A 23,397-nucleotide genomic window follows, 5' to 3' on the forward strand; every position below is an offset into this window, starting at 1 on the left:
AGTTAACTGAAGCATACTCTTAAATTAAATACTTATCTGCTCTACTGCCCTTACTTTTTAACAACCTGTGCTTTTTCTTATTTGTTATTTACTGTTTAATTGTGTCTTGCTGCTTTTAATGTTGACGTAAAGCACTTTGAATTACCTTGTGTTGACTTGTGCTATATAAATAAACTTGCCTTGCCCTGTTAACATCTTCAGAGCTTGGAGCATCCCGCTGAACTTTGGTTTGAATGAAAACCTTTGCAGCAGCAGGTTGTCTGTGATTTAGCAAGCTGGTGGAGATGATCCTAAAAAGCTTCAAATGAAGACATCTGGACGTCTTTTGTGGTGCTTCAGGGGCCGAGCAGTTATTTTAAATCAGTTGACTCATGTATGATTCCTGCTGAAGTAAATCAGTGGCGACAGAACAAATGTCATCAGCATCTCGTTTATTTCTGAAGGCAGAATGATTTGCTGTCAGTTCATGATCATTTCTCACAAATGTCTTCGTTAAAAAATAGTATTTTCTTCTCATAATGAACCGTTAAAGTTGTTCAGCTGATGTAGTTCATGGTTTACTGGCTTTAACTAAATTTTGTAAGTTCTCACAAAAAAGCTACATATTACATAATTTTCCAAACAGGACATGACGAAAGGAAATCAGATGTCAGAACTGAATAAGAAGTCTGGTAGCCTTGCAATGGTGGAAGAAATGACCTGAGAGCAGCTTCAACTGAAATGTGTCCCTGCAAACAAACGACCCGTTCAACCAGAACAAGTTCAACAGCTGAGCAGTGGTTTGTCTTTTTTATCCGTTCCTCTAACAGGGACGGACGACGCGCCTCTTCCGGATGCATTCCCAGATCCAGCTGGATGACACCTTCTGGGCCTGGCCGTTGTCGTCGGGCTCGGCCAGCGTGTGCGTGGCAGACGCAGCGTCGTAGTCCGGGACCAGGTCTCCATCGTACGCCACGAAGTACCTCCTCAACTTGTTGAAGTCCTGAACGGAGGTGGGGAGGAACAGCTTCACCCCGCTGAATATGTCCAGCAGCGTCTGCGGGGAAAGGAAACGGTCAGAACTTCACCCCAAAAGCTCAGAGACCCAGCAAGAACTTTTATTGATTAGATGTTCTGGGGCAAGAGTATTTCGAGCCCCCCCTCAAATCTCTTTCCCACCATAATGTTTTTGGCTTGTTATTTCATGGTGTAATTGTGTAAAACGAGCAGGAATGTGTTTTTACTTGCCTTGTACTAAGATGGAAATCAAGCAGCTCTTCACATTAAAGACTTGTTTAACCTGACGACTAAAAGAAATGTATAATTGTCAAATAACAGTTACGGTTGAGTTCTACAGAGCGGAAGCGATGCCTCCTTCGCTGGAGGTCTTGCTGGGTTAAAATGATTCAGCTGCAAAGCAGACACTGACTTCATGTGTAAGGTAATTGCTTGTATCCTAGCAACTAATCTGGTCCATCTCAAACATTTTTGAGCAAACTGTAAAAATGAGGCCAGACTGACTCTGGGAGGTATAAACCCGGACGGAGGAAGGAACTCGTGGTGCGGCGTGACAATTGCTGACCAACCTTGTCGTGTCTGGGCTCCAGCAGCTGAGATGTTGCTTGCGGTTTGGGCTGGCCGTTGCTGTGAACACTTTCACTTTTCTTCATCTAGTGGTAGAAGCATACAGTCATCAGAAATATTACGATGATTAAAGTTTATATCTTTATGTCAACCTGATTGAGTACCTTTTTTGCCTTGGGGGCTTCTGATTTGGGGGTCCGAGGCTCGGACTTCACCGCCTTTGGTTTGGACGGTGTGCTGTTGCCTGTAGAGTGTAGTTAGGTCCATTAAGATCTTTTTTCATCACGCTTACCTCTAAGAGAACGCCCTGCGTTACCACTCCCGTTATGTTTAAAACTGGGTTCATCCCTGTAAGTGAGCGTTCTACTGGACTGAAGCTGAACACGTGCACGTCCGCTCAACAGTTCCCTCCCCATGATTCGACTCAGAAGATGCAAATAAGAGCTTTTCTGGTGGTGAACAGTCTTTAAACTGCACAGACAAAGATCTATTGCTTTGACGATGAGCCGGTTAACAACACTCCACTTATTTTAGAGGGAATTCATCACAGCAGCTCCACCTAATGATTACGCACGATTCTTGCAGCCGCTCCTACACTAACTCATCTGTCATGAGGAACTGCACATTTGAATGAAAAATGGTCAGGAAAAACCCCAACTTTGCATTGTGTTTGTCAAAAAACGGGTCAACGGTAATGAATACGAGGGTTGCTGTGGACTATGCAATGGTAAACAGGACAGTGGGATCCCACATGGAGGTGCGATAAACACCTGGTATCTCGGTGTGCTGTTGGCTTCCAGCTCAGCCCATCAGAGCTCTGTCACCCCTGCCAGCGGCAGCCAAGCCAACTTTATCTGTGCAGCACTTTAAAATCAGCACCTGCCGACCAGGAGGTACTGCTGAGGGCACAAGTGTCCCCAAATCTGAATTACTGCTGTCATTTCATGCTATTTTTATTCATTTGTGTTACAAAATCCAGACTAGAAGAGGACGCCATCACATCCTCGTGGTTGGAGGCCGACTTACTTTACATGCACGTATAATGGCACAAAGAAATGGGTCTAGGTGACCGGGCTCGTCAGTAGCTCAACTAAACTGCACATAAACGTACTGACTAATTCGTCCTGCTAGTGTTGGCTGATGTACTCACGCTGCTTCTTGGGTGGAGCGCTCCTGGGGCCTGACGGAGAGTTTCCTCCACTATCTCCCCCTGATGACCCTTTGTCATCGTTGGATGTTGAAGGACCGGCCGTCACTTTAAAGTCAAAGTTCTCCTTCGATATGCGGTACAGCTCCTAGCAGAGTGATGACATGACAACAAGGGTTTAAGCCAAAATGCGTCCCGGAGCTTGAAGGCCAGGTTCAAGTTATTTGACATGGGCATATTTTACTGCCTCAACCAATTTCAGTCTCATTTGTTTGTATGTACAGGACGACGCCGACGCCGTCACATTCACCCGTCCTCCGCATTCAGATCAGACTTGTTTTGTCAAATAGTGGGCTTAATTAGTTCACCCCTCCTATCACCTGTGTTGCACTCCCATTCTCAATCAGATGATCACAATGGAGCTTAATTAGCACGAGCCCATCCCACAAGATATGCCTTATAATCAAATGCATAACCAATTTCTTATTAGTCTTTTATGATATCCATCTCATTAAAGCTTAATTGGTGGTTGATGTTACTTAATCGTTCCCCCACATGTGCCTTCAGCTTGCTGCTTTTAAAAAAGTATTTTTAAAAAGAAAAAAGGTGCAAACTTACTTTGAGCTGGTGCAGGTTGGTGGCGCTCTTCCAGTCTTTGTCGTCGCGGATTCGCGTCATTCGAGGAAAGCGGATGGAGATGCCGTCAGCAGTGTGCATTTCAGATTTGGAGAACTCAGCCCCCGTGATTTCCCAGACGGGCGCTTGCTGCGAGGACGGAGAGCGGCAGGTGAAACAAATGAGATTTTTACTCTTTGAGTTTCGGTAAACATCCCGGCTGATCCCTGCTCTCATCATTATCCGAGTACTTAGAGTGATTCTCATTTAAGGAGCTCTGCAGACCTAAGCATGAGACGCTTTTAAGTGATGCTTTAATTCCAACTAACTGCAGCATCCAGATGTACAATGAGGTTCTGCATGAACAGGCCCGCGGGGACGGACGTGTGCTGACTAGTGAAATCTCACCTCAGGATCACGGATAATAAAATCCGGATAATAGTTCTTGACGATTTTTATCCAGCCTGGGAGTTTACTTGGGTCCTGCACGGAGACACACACGCACAAAATATTAATCTGTGACTGCGTTACATCAGCTAAAGCGTCCGGGCCAGCCTCTGAGTGGATCCTCTCTGACCTTGCTGATTTTGATCACATCCAGCTCTTTCTGGAGCCGGGCCAGCATGGCGTCATCGTAGCCTCCGGAGCACTTGGTGACTGTGCACCATTTCTTGGCATCTGGGTCGTAGCAGCCCATGAGAAAACTGGACATGATGCCTCCTGGTGGGCAGAAGAACACGTTCAACACTGAGGGGGATTTTGTGCACATGGTTTCACAAAACAGCCTCTCCATGTAGGAAGCTGTTTGCTTCCTGCAGTCCGTTGTAACATCTGAGTCCTTACTTTGTGCTACAACGACACGAGCTGTTCCATTAGCCCTGATTTGTTACGTACGTATTATGCGCTCATCCCCCGGCTTCCTCAACGCCCCCTTAACGCGTTCCTATCTCGTCTGCTTCCATGATCTGCCCTGTGGCATCATGTCCTAATGCAGTATGCTGTTGAACTCCCGGTGTAACATTCATTTCACCCACAACTAGGGCTGGGCGATTTTGGACAAAAATAAAATCCCGATTTTTTTCTCTGAAAACCCGATTTTCGAGTTCGATTTTTTTGGTAAAACTACAAAAGAAAATGGAATAAATTGTTTCAAATATTTTACCTTTTATTTTTAAAGAAAAATAGCAAACAAATTTCCCTATTGGGAATGAAGTGCAACTGAAAGATACTGTAAATCCTCCTTGAGTTTAGTAAAGTGACATTTACAATTTTCTTGACCAAACAAAGATGACTAGACGAGCTCTGTCTGTAATGCAGCCAGCTGCAAAAAAGGAAAATCGATTTTCCGATTTTCCTTTTTTAACATCGATTTTGATTAATAAATCCGATTTAGATTTAAAATCGATTAATCGCACAGCCCTACCCACAACACATAAACAAGCCATCTTTATATTTTGGTTTTATGCTTAATTTATAACCCAATGATCTCATGTTCTACTGCAGTTGGCGGGGTCTGTTTTTGTCATAAATACTAAATAATCCTCATCTGTAATTGCAGAAGGGGGGGTAAGGGTCTGGGAACTGGGAGGACTGGGATGGTTCTGGCGTTACTGACCGTTTGACCCTTTCCCATAGAAGGCTCCCAGGACCACCAGGTCAGCCGTGTCTGCCATTGCTCCCTCGTTCAGGTAGTCCTTCTTCACCTTCAGCCAGTGTCGCTTCCCCGGTTCATAGGTGCCCTGAAACGCGCAGACATGAAGCTTCTTCGTCATTCCTTCCTGTCGTCTGTATTAAAGCTCTGAGCAAGAAAGCTACCCACCTTTACATCTTTGAGCACCAGGCCCTCAAGTCCTTCTCTGATGACACGCGTTATCATGTCAGCCAGATCTGCTCCCCTCTGAGACACGCGCACACACACGTCACATCAGGAGCTATAGATGAACATTTATCAGAAAACCAGATTCAGAGAACAACACTTACGGTGACGTGCTTCATTTCTGAGAAAAGGATCCTGTCGGTGACTTCAACCATGTTGTCATGCAGGAACTTCCTGCGTTCAGACAGAGGCCTGCAAACAAATCAGGAGATAATTAATACAACAGCCAGTGCGTGAGGTGCATAAACTGAGCAAACCTAAATAAATTCCCCCTGATACAACTTAAATCACAAACGGTGGTTTACGTGTACATCAACTCTTTTTAAATGGGCAAAAAAATGAAGCAAAAACACACTCAACATAAAAGTAATAAATAGATAAATCATTTGAAACTGCGATTACTCAAGCAAATGTAAATATGAAAAAGGTGGGTAAATACACAAGATTTGTCCTCAAAGTCTTTAAACAACACTTCAAGGCTCTTCGTTCTCCAGGCATTACAGCACTAAAGCTTAATCAAATATGATTTCCAAAGAAAACCAACTTCAAAGCCTAAATCCAAACAAGTAACGCTTAGTTAAAGAGACAGAGCAGGTGACTACAAAGACGATTAATGGTTCAGAAAGGAAATGTTCAAAGTAAGATTTGAATCCGATTAATGGTGCTGCTTGCATCATTCCCACCAGGGACTGGACTTTGTTCATTTATTCATTTATTTTTTTCGAGGTAAAGGTTAAAGTGATAACATTACCTCTCCATGAGACTCACACCGTTGAAGTAGATGCAGTCGAAGACAAAAAGACATACTTTGGCATCTTGAAAGGCTGCTTTCTGAAGGAAGAGGGAGGAAGGTCTTAAGGGTGACAACCGTGACTGGCCATAAAGAAAACAGGGAAAAATGTACCGTGTCCTCACCTTGTGAACCCCTAAAGTCCCAAAGGGGAGAGGTTTGCTGGTGTTTGTGTCGATCAGAAGGACCTCCGCATCGAGTATCATACTGTGGCCACCAGGAAAGGCCTGAGGGATGTAGTCTTTGAAATGGACCACCTGCAGCATAAACGCAGCTTAGAGCATCATTAACGTCACAATCTAGAAAAACTATTAGAACTGGCTCTGAAGGATGGGTTTGCCTTCAGGAGGTGTGGACCTGTAAACACAGGTTTGTCTCATCAATTATCTATGTTTCAAATCATGAGGTTTACAGTTAAAGTCACACATTTAATCTTTCTTGTTTGGGCCTCTCTAAACAGCTCTACACTCATTATATAGAATTTAAAAGAAAAAAAACAACATTAGCAAACGTGGACTTTTGTAATTAAGACTCTTTTCTCACCCCCGCACAATACAAAGCTATCATTAACGTAAATTGGCTAATTACAGAAGCTAAGGATGTATAATCAACCATTTGGCTAATGGGCTGCACACTGCAAGGCGGTTCCACAAGTCAAAGTTTCAGGCTCAAGAGCTGAAACTCATCCAGCGACGCCGTGATGAGTTCTTTAATATCTATTCTGAAGCATAGACAACAGCTTGGAGACAGAGACGCTGCTCTTCCTCCTTTATTTTGGAGCGCTTCCACCTCAGGACTGATGAGAGTCGTGCTCTGCACACACAGCAGCTACATCTAGTGGATGGAAAGCTCATGAACATGATGTGGAGCTTGTTATTCCTGTCATGTTGATGTCTCATGCTGAGAAAACAAACACTGGAAGATTGCTGCTGGAAATGTGGGAGTTTCCTGCTGAGAAATCATCTTTTAAGCTGCTGGCCTGCAGGGACGGACCTGAAGACGTTCTGCTCTGATGTGCACCTTCGTGCTAATCTGTAAATACTTCCATAGGCTGCATGTTCGCTTCTGTGCCGCCTGCGTTTGTGTGGGAAGACTCACTTTGTGCGGTAGAACCGGTTTGAGGCTGCGACTGAAGTAGCTGAAGGTGTCTCCATTCTTGTGGACCTGCACGCGCTCCCCGTCATACTTGATCTCAGAGTACATTCCATTGGGGCATTTCTTCATGGCGTACTCGATGGATTTACACGCCTCCGCCTGCAGGCAGAAGAAGGACAGCCATCAATTTAGGTTTTTAAGTTTCTTGTAGTGAATTATTGTCAAAAAGCTGTTTCCCTTTAATCTTCAAATGCATGCAAATGAGCGTTAGACAATCTGCCAAATCAGTGATGCATGTTTTTTGTAGATGATGAATAAAACTATCATTAAGTCCCCTGGTTACATTTAGAGGACGTTTGAAAGAATCACAAAGGAACTTACAGGCGTGGAGGCCAAGTAGCTTTTACAGCACTGAGATTTATTCCTGTTCAGTCTTCCTCGGACAGGCGCTCGCTTTCTTATCTATCATTACTTTTTGTAGTCTCAGATGGTGGGGCTCACAAAGCACCGCTGCAAAGCTCGACAGTGGATGCGAGAGCATTCGTGGTCCTATAAACAAGCTGTTAAATGACTTCCTGCTCGCTACACAACTAAGCCCGTGCTCTGCAACAGTCTCGTCCGTCTTCATGGACTGGACCGAGCTGAGCGACCGCCAGTTTTGACGGTGATGCTTTTCTCGAAGGGGAAAAAAATTTAATTCCCCAAGTTTAGCACATTGCGCAGAACTCACAATTCAGTTTGGCGGCACTTGACGGCAGTCAATGGATACGTGAAAGTCGGGGGTGGGGGGGGGTTACTCGACTCTGCCACAATGTCCAGTGTAGCTCTGTGAGCTAGTCTCATTGTTGCTGTTGTGTGAGTCCAACGTTTGGGTGTTGTCCGTTCATCTGTCTGTCTGTCTGTCTGTCTGTCTGTCTCTGCCCCCCCAAATAGTATGGACGAGAGACAATTCTTAAAAGGAATGCAGTATCCCTTTACTTGAAAGGAGATCTGGGATTTTAACATGAATAAAACTCATTTGTGCTGCTTTAAAGCCACTCTATTAAGCAATACCACTTCAGACCACATGGGGGCAGCATTTCACAGGTGCACCTGTCAGCCCCAATGAAGTGCATCCCTAATGAGACAATGATATGAACAAGACATGCAGAAGTGGTGCGTTCATTAGTATTTTAAATAAAGCCTCACCCAACAATAATAATCACGATGGCTTTAGCAAAACAGCAACCGTTACTGGATGTATACATTTGTTATTTTAGATCCATAAAATATTGTTAATATCATTCAATAATGGACACTTCTTGGGTTTTATAACTGTAACACTGCACCAATCAATATGGCTCTTTAAGCAATAAGCCTCCACATTTGACTGCTGCTCTGTTAACAACAATGTTACAGGATTTACATTCAGACTTGAACAAACTTCCTCTAAATGTTTTTCCTTGATGCACAATAAGGAATGTTAATACTTTGACTTCAAAACACAAATAACAAAGAAAAAGATGAGAAAAAAAACTAAAATGCACACTCCTGCAGCCTAAACTTGTGATTTATCTGTAGTGAACTTTGTGCAATGCCATTGAATGTGAGAGAATACTGGTCCTGGACACCAGCATTTTTCCACCACTTAAAACCCATTTCAACATGTGAGGAAATCCCATGTTCCTGTGGGAAGCCAGTCTCTGCTCTCTCACAGGACAAACAGGGCTCCAGCTCTCTGCGTAGCCCGGTGTCACCACACGTGCTACCGCACATATATCGAGAGTGCTCCAACTGGTCAAGTGTGAGGAAAATAACATTGGGACTCCATCCAAAGTAAAGTTCAAGTGCCCTGGTTATTGACAGCAATATTGAAGAGTGTTGTTGGAGAGTGACTGTGTACATATCAGTGAGAGGAGAAGCAGCTGCCCTGACATGTCACAACCGCTGGATTACAAAAGGCAGCCTTGTGGAAACAAACAGCAGTTTAGGTTTGTGCTTCCCAAACTGTGTCAAGACAGCGGGGCAGAGAAAGAACAAGGGTCATTTCACCTTCCTCCTCCTATAAAAGGATTTCAACAAGATCCTCTTGTCTTTACTCGGGCTCAAAACAACAAAGATGGTCAGTAGATTCAAACGCCCCATCCAAGTCTCTACAAGCGTTTTCATATGTTAAACACCGAGAACTGGTGTTTGGAAATAAACTGAAGATTTAGGTCTCATCCAGATTGCGGACTTATTTATGAGCATCATATTAACATGAAGCTCTTCGTAAATAACACGAGCAGTAAAAGTGTTGATGTGAGCGAGACCAGCTCAGGTACATCTGTAGAAATGTTTTTTTTTTTTAGTGTCTGATGGGAATGTTTAACAAACGACCTGACCCGATCTGATGCAAACAAGCGCTTTAATGTTGTCCTGTTGGGGAATGATGCGTTTTTTATACCATGCCGACAGTTCCTGGTTGTTTTCAAGATTTTCCAGACAAGTTGTGGATTATAAAACAACATCAGACTTTAACTGTTTAGACAGTCTCTTGCACATTTCTCACAGAACATTTGCAAAGATGAACTTTCTTTGTTCAGACTAAACACATGATCATCTAAAAGATGAACTTGAATGAACTAAACTAATGATGAACTAAATGCATCAGCATTTATCATGGCTGTTGGTTGTAGACAGATTAAAATTAAGTCTCCTTACTTTCATGAGGAAGTTGATTAATAGTAAATAACCACAATATTTCGCAGATCAGATAGTGCTCACTAGAAACGTCAATAAATATCCAACCAGACAATCATGTTACGATCATTTACTGGCACCTAAGCCAAGAACAAACTTTTTAAAACACACTGTTTTATACAGAGCTATCACAGGATGGAACGCATTACCTTATAACATCAAAAATATTACATCAAAATACAGTTTTAAAAAGGTAGCTAAAGACTTTTTACATAAAATTCAATGAGTAACAAATATATCACATGCTATAATTTATTACAGAAATGTATTTGTGGGTTATACTTCGTGGTATTGGAATGACTGTATGATTCCTTTTTTTTTTTTTTTTTCACCACTAATGTATTTTAGACTTAAAGTTTGCTGTTAGTGTGTATTATGACTCGGTGTTACGGTGATCCGTAACTGCGATATATGTGTGTATGTATGGACTATGTATGTTCTTTTAAAATTGCATTGGGGACCCCAGGAAGAATAGCTGATGTTGCGACATCAGCTAATGGGGATCCTATAAATAAACAAATAAACAAACTTCTGGACTGATTCATCTGAAACTTGATTAATGCACTGAAATGTAATTCAGCAAGACACAAATATGATGTCACAGCACCTTCAGTCAGAGAACCAAGACACTGAGCTACCCGACCAGCTCAGAAAGTCATCATTTATTAATCATTTCACTTTTTTAATTTTGAAAATCAGACACTCTTTTACTGGGAGGTCCATTTCTAATTCAGTGGGTTTAGTTTATATTCACAGATAACCCACAAAACCTGTCCTGAAGCAAGAAGCACATCATTAAGAAATTGCCTTTCTTGTGGATACCAAAGGTAAAATGAGGCCAGTAGTTTCAGGTCACATCTTGGTAATTTAATTTATTTTGTGTGTATGCCATGTGCGAGAGGTCGGAAATGTCAGACTGCATCAGGTGTATCGTATCTCATAGCGATAAGTGCAGGAAACACTTGCGTGTAACAAACAGCAACAGCAATCATCTGATAGGCTGTTTTCTCCACAGACCAACGTTATTGCATGATAATTAAGATATTTTGATATTGCATCACAGTGGTTCTGACCATTCAGGATTACATCTAGGTAAAAAGGTGATTGGAGGGATAACCGTTGTGTATAAATATAGAAATCGATCACACTTTAGTGGTTATTACTCACCAGCATAGGCTGCACGGGGGTCATGAGCGAGGCCTCCACTGTCAGGAGCTTCCTGGGTCCTGAACCGTTAGACGCCTCCTGCTGATTTCTCAAGACCCTCTCAATCACATCACCAAGATTACGAGATGCCTTGAAGGCGTCGTACGCATTTGGATCCACGGCGTCCAAACTGCACAAAAAGAAAGCAGTGGAAGATCATATCATTGCTAAATGCCAACCTCTCACACGTGTACAGTATATGGTCCTGGCAGGACATACTTCACATTAAACGTAAAGACTTACACGTGTTTTGCACCAGAATTCATCTTTAAGTCGTGCTTTATTAGCCTGATGATGCATTTTAGGTCATTACTGGTGGATCTGTGAAAAGAAATGCAGGTTATCACAGTGGAAAGCTTTGAGGCAGATGCAGAAGACCTACAGCATCCAATATGCAAGTTCATGACCAAAGAGAACCCAAAATAACAGTATACATGTAAACATTATACACGATTATGTACTGGTGACTAATTCACACAGAAACATCCTCATCCCCGTCCTCCTGAATACCAACACTAAAATCAGAAAATCTGAGTTTCCTCCTTTGCTTCAGTGTCCTGATGTAGCTTGCAGCGTGACTGTGCTAACTACCAGACCTTCAATTCAACGCAGCGCTCGCACTGCTCGTAAGATACTTTGGAGGGTAGAAACTAGGGATGCAACGGTTCTCAGTATAAAACCGAACCGTTCGGGTCGCCCCCCACGGTTCAATACGCCCTTGTGTGCCGCGGATTTTCGGTTTTGCCATTAATTTTGTATTAATGCTTTACAACCCGTGTGTTTGTGCCGTTCCTGCAGCAGAAAAGCCCTCCTCGCCAGTCACTGTTGTAGCTCCGCCCCCTCACACAGAGCAGAGCTCGTGCTCGCCATGAGCACCAGCGGGACAGTTGAGAAAGAAAGTTCGAAGAAGCACCGGCTTCATTCAAATCTCTGGTGTGGCATCATTTCGGTTTCGCTGTTGATTACATCGACGATGGAGTGAAAATAGTTAACAGAACTTTTACTGTCTGTAATCAGTGCCTGAGACCGGCTAGTGGAAGATCAGAGTCTCCGCCTGGTCAGTGAAACGTTACATTGACCGGGCGGAGACGGCTCTGATCTTCCACTAGCCGGTTTATTTACAGGAAGGAAAGGAACAGCTTTACAGTCTTAAACAAAGGCAGACTCCAACTCTAACGTCTCGGGCAAACTCCCCCAACAACTAAATTAGAACACCTGAACAAAACTCAGGGTTCAGCCCCCCCCCCCCCCTCCCTCTGCCCATCACCGGCACCTTCATGAGGGGTCACGTGTAGTCCGGTGACAGGCAGAAAGATGAGAGAATTCAGGCTGATCTCCCCCACTTTGTAACTCTCCCATATCAGGGTCGCTACAATATTTTTTAATATTGTAATAATTATAATAATTTACAATATTTTCGCAGAGGACGGTTCACGCCCCCGCGTCTTCCATATATTTCTGATAATGTACACCTTGTCGGGCATTATCCCATACGTATTAGTGTGTACTGTACCGAGTTGTCAAGCTAAAGAGGCTGTTGACTATAAAGAATTATAGTAATTTACATTTTGAAAAGTGACAAGAGAAATAAACAGATAATTTTAAAAATTTTAAATTTAAAAAAAGCTCTCTTCATGCACATAAAGGCTGATTTATGGTTCCGCGTTACACCAACGCAGAGCCTACGGCGTAGGGTACGCGGCAACGCGCACCATACATCGTAGGCTCTGCATCGATTTAACGCAGAACCATAATTCTGGCTTAACTCAAACCGAAACCGAACCGAAACCGTGGCCCAAAAACCGAAACCGAACCGTGGTCTACCTGAACCATTGCACCCCTAGTAGAAACACAAAAACAGACATATTTATAATTCATGTGTGTGCCTGTTGGATATGCCTCAGCCTGATTAATCATAAATAGCTGGAAAATATGGACAAAAAAAACAAACAAATATTTGTGGCATTAACAGAAACTGGAGAAATGTGTCCCTAAATAAGTGTGCATGACTTTTTAAGAGGGATGATTGAACTTTCACGTGACTAGCAATGATCATGGATACTTATTGATGTCCCAATGGATTACCAGGTCTGCTCTATTTCACTTAACCAGCCTGACTAAGATGAAGATGAGCTGCGTTACTTTTTGGCGATATCCTCCAGCTCGCTCTGCTGCTCATCTTCCTTTGTCATCTGGGCGAGGCGCATCAAGGATGCGTCTACTTCCTGGATGGTAAGAAGGCTCTTGGCGGCAGGAGGAAAAGATTTACTTTCCTCAAAGAACATCCTCACAGTCTCAGACACGTCACCCTTCAAAAAACATTTAAAGAAAATAAAGACATGTGTTTTACTGGTGGGGGTTTTGTGCATCACCAAACGACCAACAAACAACATCAGGTGAGAGTAAGTTTAGACCAGGTATTCAGGCGAGAACTGGTTCACAGATATTCCTAAAACTTAATATTTTTGGGAAAAAAAATCTTGAAATATCAGAAGTATCAGAGTATTTATGTTTTATTCTGCACTTCAGAACCTTAGTGATTTCACGTTCAGCAGCGCTGCGTAACTGACCTGCTCCAGATCGCGCACCATGTCGTCCGGGTTGCACTTGAATATGCGGCTGAAGAGTTTTACAATCTGCTTGTCGTTGAGGTTATAAACACTTTTTACCACGCCTGGCAGGAGCAACTTCACCGTCAGGAAAAGATCTCCGTGGAACTTGTCTAAGGGTGAACAAAACAACAAATATCAGGGAAGCCCTGACTCTGGATTATTTGACTTGAAACCTGCCAAAACAATAAAAAACTGGAAATACAAACTGACCTCCGGCAGCACCCTTTCTCAGGAACTTCTCGATGATCTGTGTCTTGGTGTTATAACTGTTGTTTTCAGCCACCACTGCGCAGAGTTTGCGAAACTCCCTGAAGAGGCAGTCTTTGTGCTGGGGGTCGCACAGCTGAGCGGACAGAGGGCTGCCTTGGCTGGGTTTGGCAGGGGACGGGGACGGCCCAGAGCTGCTGGAGCCGCCTGCCTTCGTAGCTGACAAGAAAGCATAATTGTACGTGAAATTATCTTTCAAAAGATTTATTTGGAACTCTTTATAATATCAATTTCAGTGATAAGTCAAATCTACTGTCATGCGGTAAAAGGGTCCGTCCCGTTCTAGTCACGCCTCTTGCATACTGAGCTTTTCCTACACATATTTAAGCTTTTTGGATTTTTACTACCTTAAATCACCACTGAATCCATTAGGAGCCAAATACTGACAGAATACTTCCTGGAATAGTAACATGAAGACATGAAACTGCAGTCACTAGAGTGTAAGATCGTCCAGAAATCAAGTTAACTCAGGTCACATTTTTCAAATCTCCTTCATAAAAGGTTCCCAGACATTAAAACATTTCAGTTATAATCCCCCACACTGTTGTATACGGTGTCCGTATGTGCAATGCTGCCCTGACATACTCTACTAAATACTTTTTCGGGATGTAGAAGTGCAAACGTCTGCTTCAGATCGCCTCCACTCAGCTCTGCGCTGGGACCGGTCCGCAGCACTTCCAGCTGGGAAAACACATTTCTGCTCAGTCTTACATTAACTATCTAGCGGATGCATAATTAGAAAACTGAGCAAACACTCAAAGAAACTCTATAAACACTTTTTAGTGCTCATGTGTGAAAACTGCTTTCATTTTTTTGATTTTCTATGAGCTTTAATCATCCTGTTCTGGTTCTGAGTCTTCAGCTGTTAGAAAAAGGTTTTTACTGTGTGTTTGTTTTCACATTAATTTCATGGTGCTTTAATTTATGTAAAAATAATTGCCTCTTGAGCCTCCAATGAGTCGCCGTGAACAACCAAAAGGAAACAGGAGCTAACAATCAAGTTAGTTGGCTGCGACATGGAAAAATGTCCAAAATGTACCAAAGGCTTGGCCAAAAGGTTTGGTCAACCAAAGTTAGCAATCACTGCAGGTGCAAATCAATCCATCAAATTTGCTGTACTTTACACAGAAACTACTATGAATTAGGTACGACCGGCACTAATTGAGGGCGCCACCCCTAATGCCCACACAGTGCTCAAGATGAGAAATTTAAATGTTGTGGTCAAAAGTGTCAAATGCAGCAGACAAATCTAAAAGCACTGAAACAACAAACCTTCCAGAGACTGTTGACAAAAATATATCATTTGAAACCCTCAAAAGTACACTCTCTGTACTGTGGAGGGCTTTGGACCCAGACTGGGACAGCTCAGTGATACAATCGTCCTCTAGGATGGTAAAGCCGGTTGTAGACAACCTTCTCTAAGATTTTAGAAATAGATGAAAGATTAGCGATAGGCCTGTAATTGTAACAGAGAGAGGTGCCAAGGCCTGTTTTTTTAAGTAGAAGTCGTACGAATGCATGTTTAAAAACCCCTGGTACTGTACCAAAGGAAAGACTACTTTTGATCATCTGAAGTACACTTGGTCCTAGGGCTGGGCGATATATCAAGATTTTAATATATATCGATATATTTTCAAACGCGATATGATACGAGACAATATCGTTTATATCTATTTTGAAAAAAAAAAAAAAAAAAAAAAAAATTATTTTGATATAGCTTATTTTGTGACAAATTGACTTGAATGTGTTATTTGAGATTTGCAAAAATGTTTTGTTATTTGCACAACTGTCAACCTCAGTGGAAAAGTCTGCCTGTTACTGTCTACTTTGTATTAATTGCAGTGTATTTTAATGTAATTGTTATGCAGGAAAGGGATATTTTTTTTATTTTATTCAAGAGCATTTTTATTCTATATATGCAGGCAGTTTATTTTTTATTTCATTTGTTTATACATTTTGATATTGTGCAGACCTCTGTTAATAAAAGGTACCTGTGTGACATTTGGCACAAGGCATTGTATTAAAACTGACTGTTTTTTTAAGGGTTTGCCTCAGAAAAAAATGAAGCCAACAGTGATGCTAGAAAATATCGAGATATGACTTTTGGTCCATATCGCCCAGCCCTACTTGGTCCAATAGTAGCAAGTTCCTCCTCAAAAAAGCGAGGTGGAATCTACAGGGGAATAAGAGGGCTTCATGTGACTAACCGTGTCCTTTAAGAAAGAGAGGGACACCGGCTCAAACAGATCAAAAACAGATGAGTAAAGGAACAGAAGGGTCACAGGAAGGAGAGATACAGGCTCAAGCTAACACAATTTTATCTGTGAAAAAGTGGAGGAAACTTTCACAGACTTCTGACTTGGGAGCATCAAGGACAGTATTTATAATTTTGAACAGAGCACTGGGGTTGTTACAGTTAGAAGCAGTTATGTCTGAGATATTAATTCTTCTCAGCTTTTACAGTCCTCTTACAGCACAACAGTCTCGGAGAATACCAAAACAAACACGTTGCCTGTCGCTCAGCTCTCCTGCACCTACTCAGTAACATCCCAGTTTTGTGATTCAATAACTTCTAAAAAATGACCTTGAAATTGAACAACAATTTACTTTTAAATCATTTTAGGATGACAGATTTATAATGGAGGTACAATTGGACAGTTTTTATTTTCTTGCGATAAATCTTTTAATATGAATGGCTGAACCCAGTTTTTCGCCTTACCAGTGAAGCCTGAAAACTTGCGCGGCGCGTTGACAGATGGGTCAGCAGGAGGGGCCATCAGCTGACCAGTGGTATTCATCTTGCCCTGCACCTTCTTTTTTGGACTTGCATTAACTTTGGCCATCAGATCTATAAGTTAAGTTGTTTTAGAGGAAAAGGTTGAAGAGAATTTAAAGATGCAGGTTATGAAATAATTTCTTAAACACCAACCCCCCCCGCACACTCAAAGACAACAAGTATAAAAATATAAAAATCATATTAAAAAAAAAGGTTCAAATGTTGTACCTGAAACGTGTTTATTAATGACATCCTTGTCTTCATCCTGCAGCTCCTCCCAGCCTTCCAGCTCTGTGATGTCTTCTATCTTTTTTGTGGTGGCTCTTGCCCTCTCTAGCTTCTCAAAAATGCACTTCACATGATACCACTCTTTCATCTCCCCGGCAGATTCACTAAAAGGGTTTGGCACTATCTTCCCAATGCGAATTATACCTTTCATGATTTTGTCCTTGCATTTCTTGCATCCTGCAGTGCCACGTTTGGCATATTCCACGATGAACCTCTGTTCTGACATGTCTGGCTGGCTACAAAAACACCAGTTCAGGTAAAGCCAGGGAGGGCAGTTCTGAAGAAAGCTATGCTTATGAGATACAGAGTAAAAATGACAGGTTTCTCCTGACAGTTTTACTGCATGAATGGGTGATGGTAACTGTTTAAAGCGTGAAGAGACGAGGAAGGCTCTGCATGCCTTTGACAGCTGCTGACATCTGACAACTGTTCCAAAGGGTTGTCGGCCTGCACAGGCAGTCTTGTGAAATAATAAAATAAGAGATTTCTGCATGTAGCAGTGAGGGTGTGAAGGCTATAACCTGAAAAAGCAAAGAGACAAGATCATTACAGATGTCTTTTGATTTGTTTAATGATGCTTTCATCTATCCAGCTGCTGCAGTTGTGGCAGTTGAACATGAGCAACATTTCACCATTAATTTCATTACTAACTTTCTAAAGCTCCAGTTCACTAGGAACATAGCATCCAGAAAAACACATTTAAATGTTTCTGACAACAGAAGGAAAGGACAACAATTGCATACAGCAATTGTTCGCTTCCCCTCGCTCTCATATGTATGTGTATATATATATATATATATATATATATATATATATATATATATATATATATATATATATTAGAGGTGGGTGCAATTCATCAATGTGTCGATAATGTGTCAATAATCGATTATTTAAAAAAAAAAAAAAAAAAAAAAAAAAAAATTATCCTATCCAGATTCCAGACTGAATAAGCTGCTGAATCATTTCATTTTCAAGAATGCACATTTCTTATTGTTCACTTGAAATATGGCAGATATGTTTATACTAAATAAATTTGATGGAAGTACATATCTTGTGTACTTGAATTAATGAACTCATTAAATCAAGGAATGACCGTTTTCAGTATTTTCTGCCAATAGAGGGGGCTCTCATGCAAGTGCAGCTTTCCCTAGTCAAAGTTAAGTAAGTCAAAGAGCAAATGTTTACATAGTCATAAAATAAATTATTTTGTGTCTTTGAAAAATACATGTCAAATGTTCAAAAAACCTTGTTATTTACGAGTTTACGAGTTATTTATGAGTGTTGTTAGAGGAACTGAGTTAATTGATTGGCTATTTATTTACAAATGTAGCCACAGATGAAGACAAAATCAATCTTGTATGGAAAAAAGCATTGAAAAATCACAATAATCGAAGAATCGTGGCACCAATAATCGAATCGACAATCGTTATAATCGAAGAATCGAAGCTCCAATAATCAAAATCGAATCGAATCGTGAGGTACCCTTGTTTGCACACCCCTAATATACATACATACACACGCCAACACTTTTTTCTCTCTCTCATATACATATTACATACACAGATATATATATATATATATATATATATATATATATATATATATATATATATATATATGTATATATATATGTATATATATACACACACACACACACACACACACACACATATATATATGTGTATATATATATATATATAAATAAATATAAATTATTTATAAACACACACACTCTCTCTCTCTCACTCTCTCTCTCTCACTCATGAAAAATAAATAGCAAATGAGTAGAACAGCAACATGATTAGTTCACATCTGATTGCCTCTGTTAATATAGATACTCTAAAAGCTAAAAATTACATACACAGTTTTTCTTCTACTTCAACACTGTTAAGCGTAAATGTAACTTTAGACACAAAGGGCTCGGGTGCCTCTAAAACATTAACACAGTTTAAACAACTGTGTTTTATAAAAAGCATACAAATAGCATATCTTACAAAAAAAAGTCTACGTCGTCGTTTAATTGCACGAGTGTATTATTTCAAATTAAAGCGTTTTGTGCGAGAAAGGGGCCACACTAACTGAGGTTAGCTGAACATTAGCATCAGCTACGACCCTCGTTGAACAACATACGTGGCAAGTAAACATCAAACAATTCCCATGAACTGTACATGACTTGTATAAACAATTTTACACACATGTATCTACTATACCTTGCGAAAGCTGTGCAAAGTGTAAAAGAAAGATTTAAATTGCAAGCTCTCCTCATGTTTATTAGCCAACTACACTCTCAGAGGCAAGTAACGTTCGCTACTACTATATAGTTGCCTAAACTTCCGGTTTGGCACTACAAAATAAAAGCAATTGTTTTGTATATTTCTAAAATGTACTAATGTAATAAAGGACATCAGTTGTACTGGTGCGTTTATTTTATATTTGATTCCATTCACTGAGAATACATGATTCCACATCCTTGAAGAAAGCGATGGATTGTACTGTCCAGTGGCGATTTTGGTCTGTAAATTTTGGTGGGGCCATGCTGGAAAATCTTATGCAATCAGTATCAAGTGAGAGAAGGGACCACAGCACCTTTGACCACAAAATTGAAGCTGAATAATGCCATCATCACACAAACAGTGCCAATCTAACGACATATATTATCATATCAATAGCGCTACCAAATGGGCAGTGTTCAAGAGCTCATATCAAATACTCAAGATCGAAACAGCAACGTGACAACAATAAAAACACAATGCACAAGCACGACCGTGCACGAGCATGGCGTGTACGGCGCACATGCAATACACAGCAATTAATAAAGCCACCACACAGAGTATACCACAGCCAAACAGCCATTTCAGCACCACAGACAGGTAAACAGCTCCATCAGCGTCGGGGAGCCCACGTGAGGTTGTGTCCCCCCACACCCACACCCACACATGTATCACCAGTTGCGCATTACACAAAGTCCACTATAATTCAAAGAATATAAGTACATGGTCAGTTCCACTATAAAAATCTGTTAGACTCACCGGAACTCACAAGGAAAGCAGTAGAGCGCCTTTTTTGACGAGCTCCCGGTTAACCAGAGTTTCCTTTTGAACCATTCCTTATTAAATGTCCTCGTTTTGTCTTTTCCGGCTTGACAAATGGTTAAATCATCCGGTCGATGTGGTCCCAAACGTTTTATTTCCAACTTCTGCTCAATTGATAAAGTGCTAAATCGCACACTCACCAAATAATCAACTTCATTCAAATAGAAAGAATGAAACGTCACCTATCAATCAAAGTACGTAGCCGGCGTAAGTCGCGCGTCGCCGCGTAACCTACGGCGTAGGTTACGTAACCCTCGGCGTAGGCTCTGCGTTGGTGTAACGCAGAACCATAAATCAGCCTTTATTCTGGCGCGGTTTGAAAAAGACAAGCGAGTGATTATGTACATTCACTGAGTGAATATTATGAAAGTAAAATATATATTTCTCGCTAGAAATAGTTTTCTTTTTATTCAGTCCGCAAATGACGGCGAAAAGCATTCTGGGAAATTCTGGGAACAGCCAATCACAGAGTGAGCTGTTTGACCGCCGTCTGCTTCAATTCAGAGCAGCCAATGAGAGGCGCTCTGGGGCCCTGAGCTCGCGGCCCCACTGTCCAAGCTAGTGTGTGCGCTGTACACGCGCACGCGCGCGCAGCAGTTCACCAGTAACAACATTACAGGCAGAGGGGCCAGCTCCGCTGAGCCCCACCGAGCGGAAACAGAGGAGGCTGGATCAGGCAGGGCGAACTATTTACACACAGTTACACTACAAAAAGTGTCAGCAGATCAAATTAAGTTGCATCAAATGAAAACTGCGGACATTTCATTGGAGACAAATTTATTATGAACTTATGTTTAATGACACATAATCTTCCCCTGCGCAGCTGCGCACTCTGGTGGGGCCGTGCCCCACCGGCCCCTAATGCAAAGACGCCACTGGTACTGTCTCCGAGTCCAAATAAAAACAACCACATGTTTTCGTTTTATTTTTCAGAACAAAAAAAGTTAACATCCGGCATGTCTGTGATTATCGAACCTGACAGAGCTGAACGCATGCAGCCAGACAAGTGCTCGCACGATGCTCGTCGATTCAAAACGGGGGACCTTTAAACATGTGCAGGATGGAGATACCGCCATCTGCGGAGTCGGAGCACTTAAACCCATGGATATAGCTCAGAAACCGGAAAATAATGTGGAAATGGGATAAAAAAAAGGATCAACCTCAATGACTCAATGTTTCTTTGGAGATTGGGTAGTAAAGTAGTATAATATAGTATAATACTTGACAATATGACATAATAAATCTAAATTGAGGAAAAAAAAGAGCCATGTGTTGATAAGTATAATCCCATAGATCCCTTCATACATTTGTTTGGATATTGCAAACGTAGTTTCCTCTCTGTTTTCTTTTTTTTTCATTTTAACATAATCAATTCTTGACTTCTAATTATACTTAATAGTTATTTTAACTATTTAATACCCGACATATGAAACAGTGTGGAGAGTATTTTTATTTTAAGCATTTAATATTATATTGAAATTCAAAATACCCCCTATCTAAATAATGAATTGTTATATGAATGCACTGAGTGGTAATTATTCAATTTGTTTTTCACTTTATACATTTTTTTTTCAATCACTATTTTATATTATAATGAATATTGAATTTATATAAAGCACAAAAAGTAAGGACATTTGTGTTTGGTAAATTATTTCTTTGTTGTAACAATGCTTCCTGGCAATAACACTTTTACCGTTTGAAAGCCTGATTATTTCCCTTTTAAATGGTGCCACATTCATTTGAGGTATGAGCAGCAGAGCTGAATATGTGGGTTGTGCCCATGAAAAATCTGTCAAATCTTCTCTGCATTGCAGTGGGGGATGTCAGCGACAGGCTGCAAAGTGGGCATACCAAGAAGACGACACCCCATTCCTCACCCTTTTAAGACAGCCTATGGTACGTAGGGAGTCAAGAATTACATGACGACATGGCCGACAACTCTCTGCCCAGGACAATCTCCAACTACACACAGCCAATCTTCGGTCTCATAGGCCTGTCAGGAGACCTGCCATGACTGCCCTTTGCCGTCAGGCCTGCTTGACACTGGTGTCTGCAACACGTGCACTGGAACTTGAACATGTGGAGAAACGCAATGTTCAGAAATGCATCTAGATTCTGCCAACAGCAGGTGGATCATAGGGTCATGGGGGTGGGGTGTGTGGAGAACACACAGAGAACCCTATGCTGATTGCTGCACCAATAGAGGAACATCTTTGGTGGAGGCAGTGTGATGTTGTGGGGCAGCATCTCCCTCACTGGAAAAACAAGGCTCATCGTTATTGGAGCCAATCTCAATGCAGAGAGATATGAGATTCTGCAACAAGTGGGGATGCCATATCTCCACCGTATGGGACCAAACTCCTCCACTCCTCCAAGATGACAATGCTCGCCCCCACAGAGCGGGTGTATCAGAGACCACCTTCAGAATCTGGGAGTGGAGAGGTTGGAGACCTGCCAGCAGTTCTGACCTCAACCCCATTGAACACTTGTGGGACCAGCTTGGGCGTCCTGTGGGTACCAGAGTGACCAACACAACCACGTTAGCTGACTTGAGACAAATGCTGGTTGAAGACACACACAGTAGTGTGTGGGATGGCATCTGGACCAGCATGAGGAGGAGGTGCCTGGCTGTTGTGGCTATCTAATATGGTTCTTCCACATTCTACCAAGGCTCCTGTTTGTTAAGTTTGGTTTGCCTTATAATGACAAAAAGAAGACAAAATAAACAAAGAGGAAGCAAACATTGTAGGTATACCTGATTTCTCTCTCTCATTAAAAAAGAGAATAGATTTGATTATTTACATGTGGTATAATAATTATTATTTAAAAAATCACTATACCTCTTATACCTGTATATGCTTGTTACCAGAATCAGAATCAGAATCAGCTTTATTGGCCAGGTTCGAACATTGTCCAACAAGGAATTTGATTCCGGTAGTTTCGCTCTCTATGGTATAAGGTGAACAATAAACAAATGAACAATAGACAAATAGACAATAGACAATGTGGAATTTCTATGTACAAAAATTATAAACATTTTAAGGTGCAGCAGTTTGAGGTAGTGAGAATAAGTATGACCTATTTACAATTTCTACAGACAAGAATTATGCAAAAATACAAGATAAAAAATTAAAATTGTACAAAAGAAATAAAAAAGTGATAAAAAAGTGAGAGGTGCAGCAGAGTGAGGCAGCATGAATGTTAAAGAGGGGTGCTGGATGATTTATTTATATTTTGATGATTTATATATTGCACGTGTTTGGTTACTCTGAGACTGTTATTTGTAAGAGTTCATCAGAGCAACCGCTGTATAATTTAGCACTGATCATCCCAATATTTTTATGTA

General features: G+C 41.4%; 2 protein-coding genes across 5 annotated transcripts in view; one reads left to right on the forward strand and one right to left on the reverse strand.

Moving 5' to 3' along the window:
- rad51d (RAD51 paralog D) overlaps positions 1-1,731 on the forward strand; it is a 29,139-nt gene extending 27,408 nt beyond the window's left edge. The window contains exon 12 of one of the 2 annotated variants that reach the window (XM_061740298.1): positions 810-1,731. The gene's annotated coding sequence lies outside the window, so the exon portion shown is untranslated. The remainder of the gene's footprint in view (positions 1-809) is intronic. The other variant, XM_061740299.1, reaches the window with a different exon arrangement.
- On the reverse strand, positions 417-19,273 carry lig3 (ligase III, DNA, ATP-dependent). 3 transcript variants are annotated; one of them, XM_061740296.1, is made up of 22 exons: positions 19,170-19,273; positions 16,897-17,477; positions 16,612-16,740; positions 13,836-14,051; positions 13,584-13,735; positions 13,156-13,322; positions 11,257-11,334; positions 10,975-11,143; positions 7,090-7,245; positions 6,117-6,248; positions 5,953-6,032; positions 5,306-5,393; positions 5,145-5,222; positions 4,941-5,064; positions 3,903-4,045; positions 3,734-3,808; positions 3,329-3,475; positions 2,714-2,858; positions 1,728-1,807; positions 1,566-1,649; positions 1,228-1,286; positions 966-1,036 (listed from the first exon to the last, which is right to left on the reverse strand). In XM_061740296.1, exons 2-21 carry the CDS (start codon positions 17,447-17,449, stop codon positions 1,275-1,277), a joined length of 2,808 nt encoding a protein of 935 aa, XP_061596280.1. In that variant the 5' UTR covers positions 17,450-17,477; positions 19,170-19,273; the 3' UTR covers positions 966-1,036; positions 1,228-1,274. The 3 variants fall into 3 exon arrangements, with proteins under 3 accessions (XP_061596278.1, XP_061596279.1, XP_061596280.1); XM_061740294.1 differs by lacking the exon at positions 1,228-1,286 and having other exon boundaries at positions 417-1,036; XM_061740295.1 differs by having other exon boundaries at positions 895-1,286.
- Positions 19,274-23,397: the final 4,124 nt, after the last annotated feature.

The sequence above is a fragment of the Cololabis saira genome, chromosome 14 (assembly GCF_033807715.1).
Source record: "Cololabis saira isolate AMF1-May2022 chromosome 14, fColSai1.1, whole genome shotgun sequence".
Taxonomy (NCBI): Eukaryota; Metazoa; Chordata; class Actinopteri; order Beloniformes; family Belonidae; genus Cololabis; species Cololabis saira.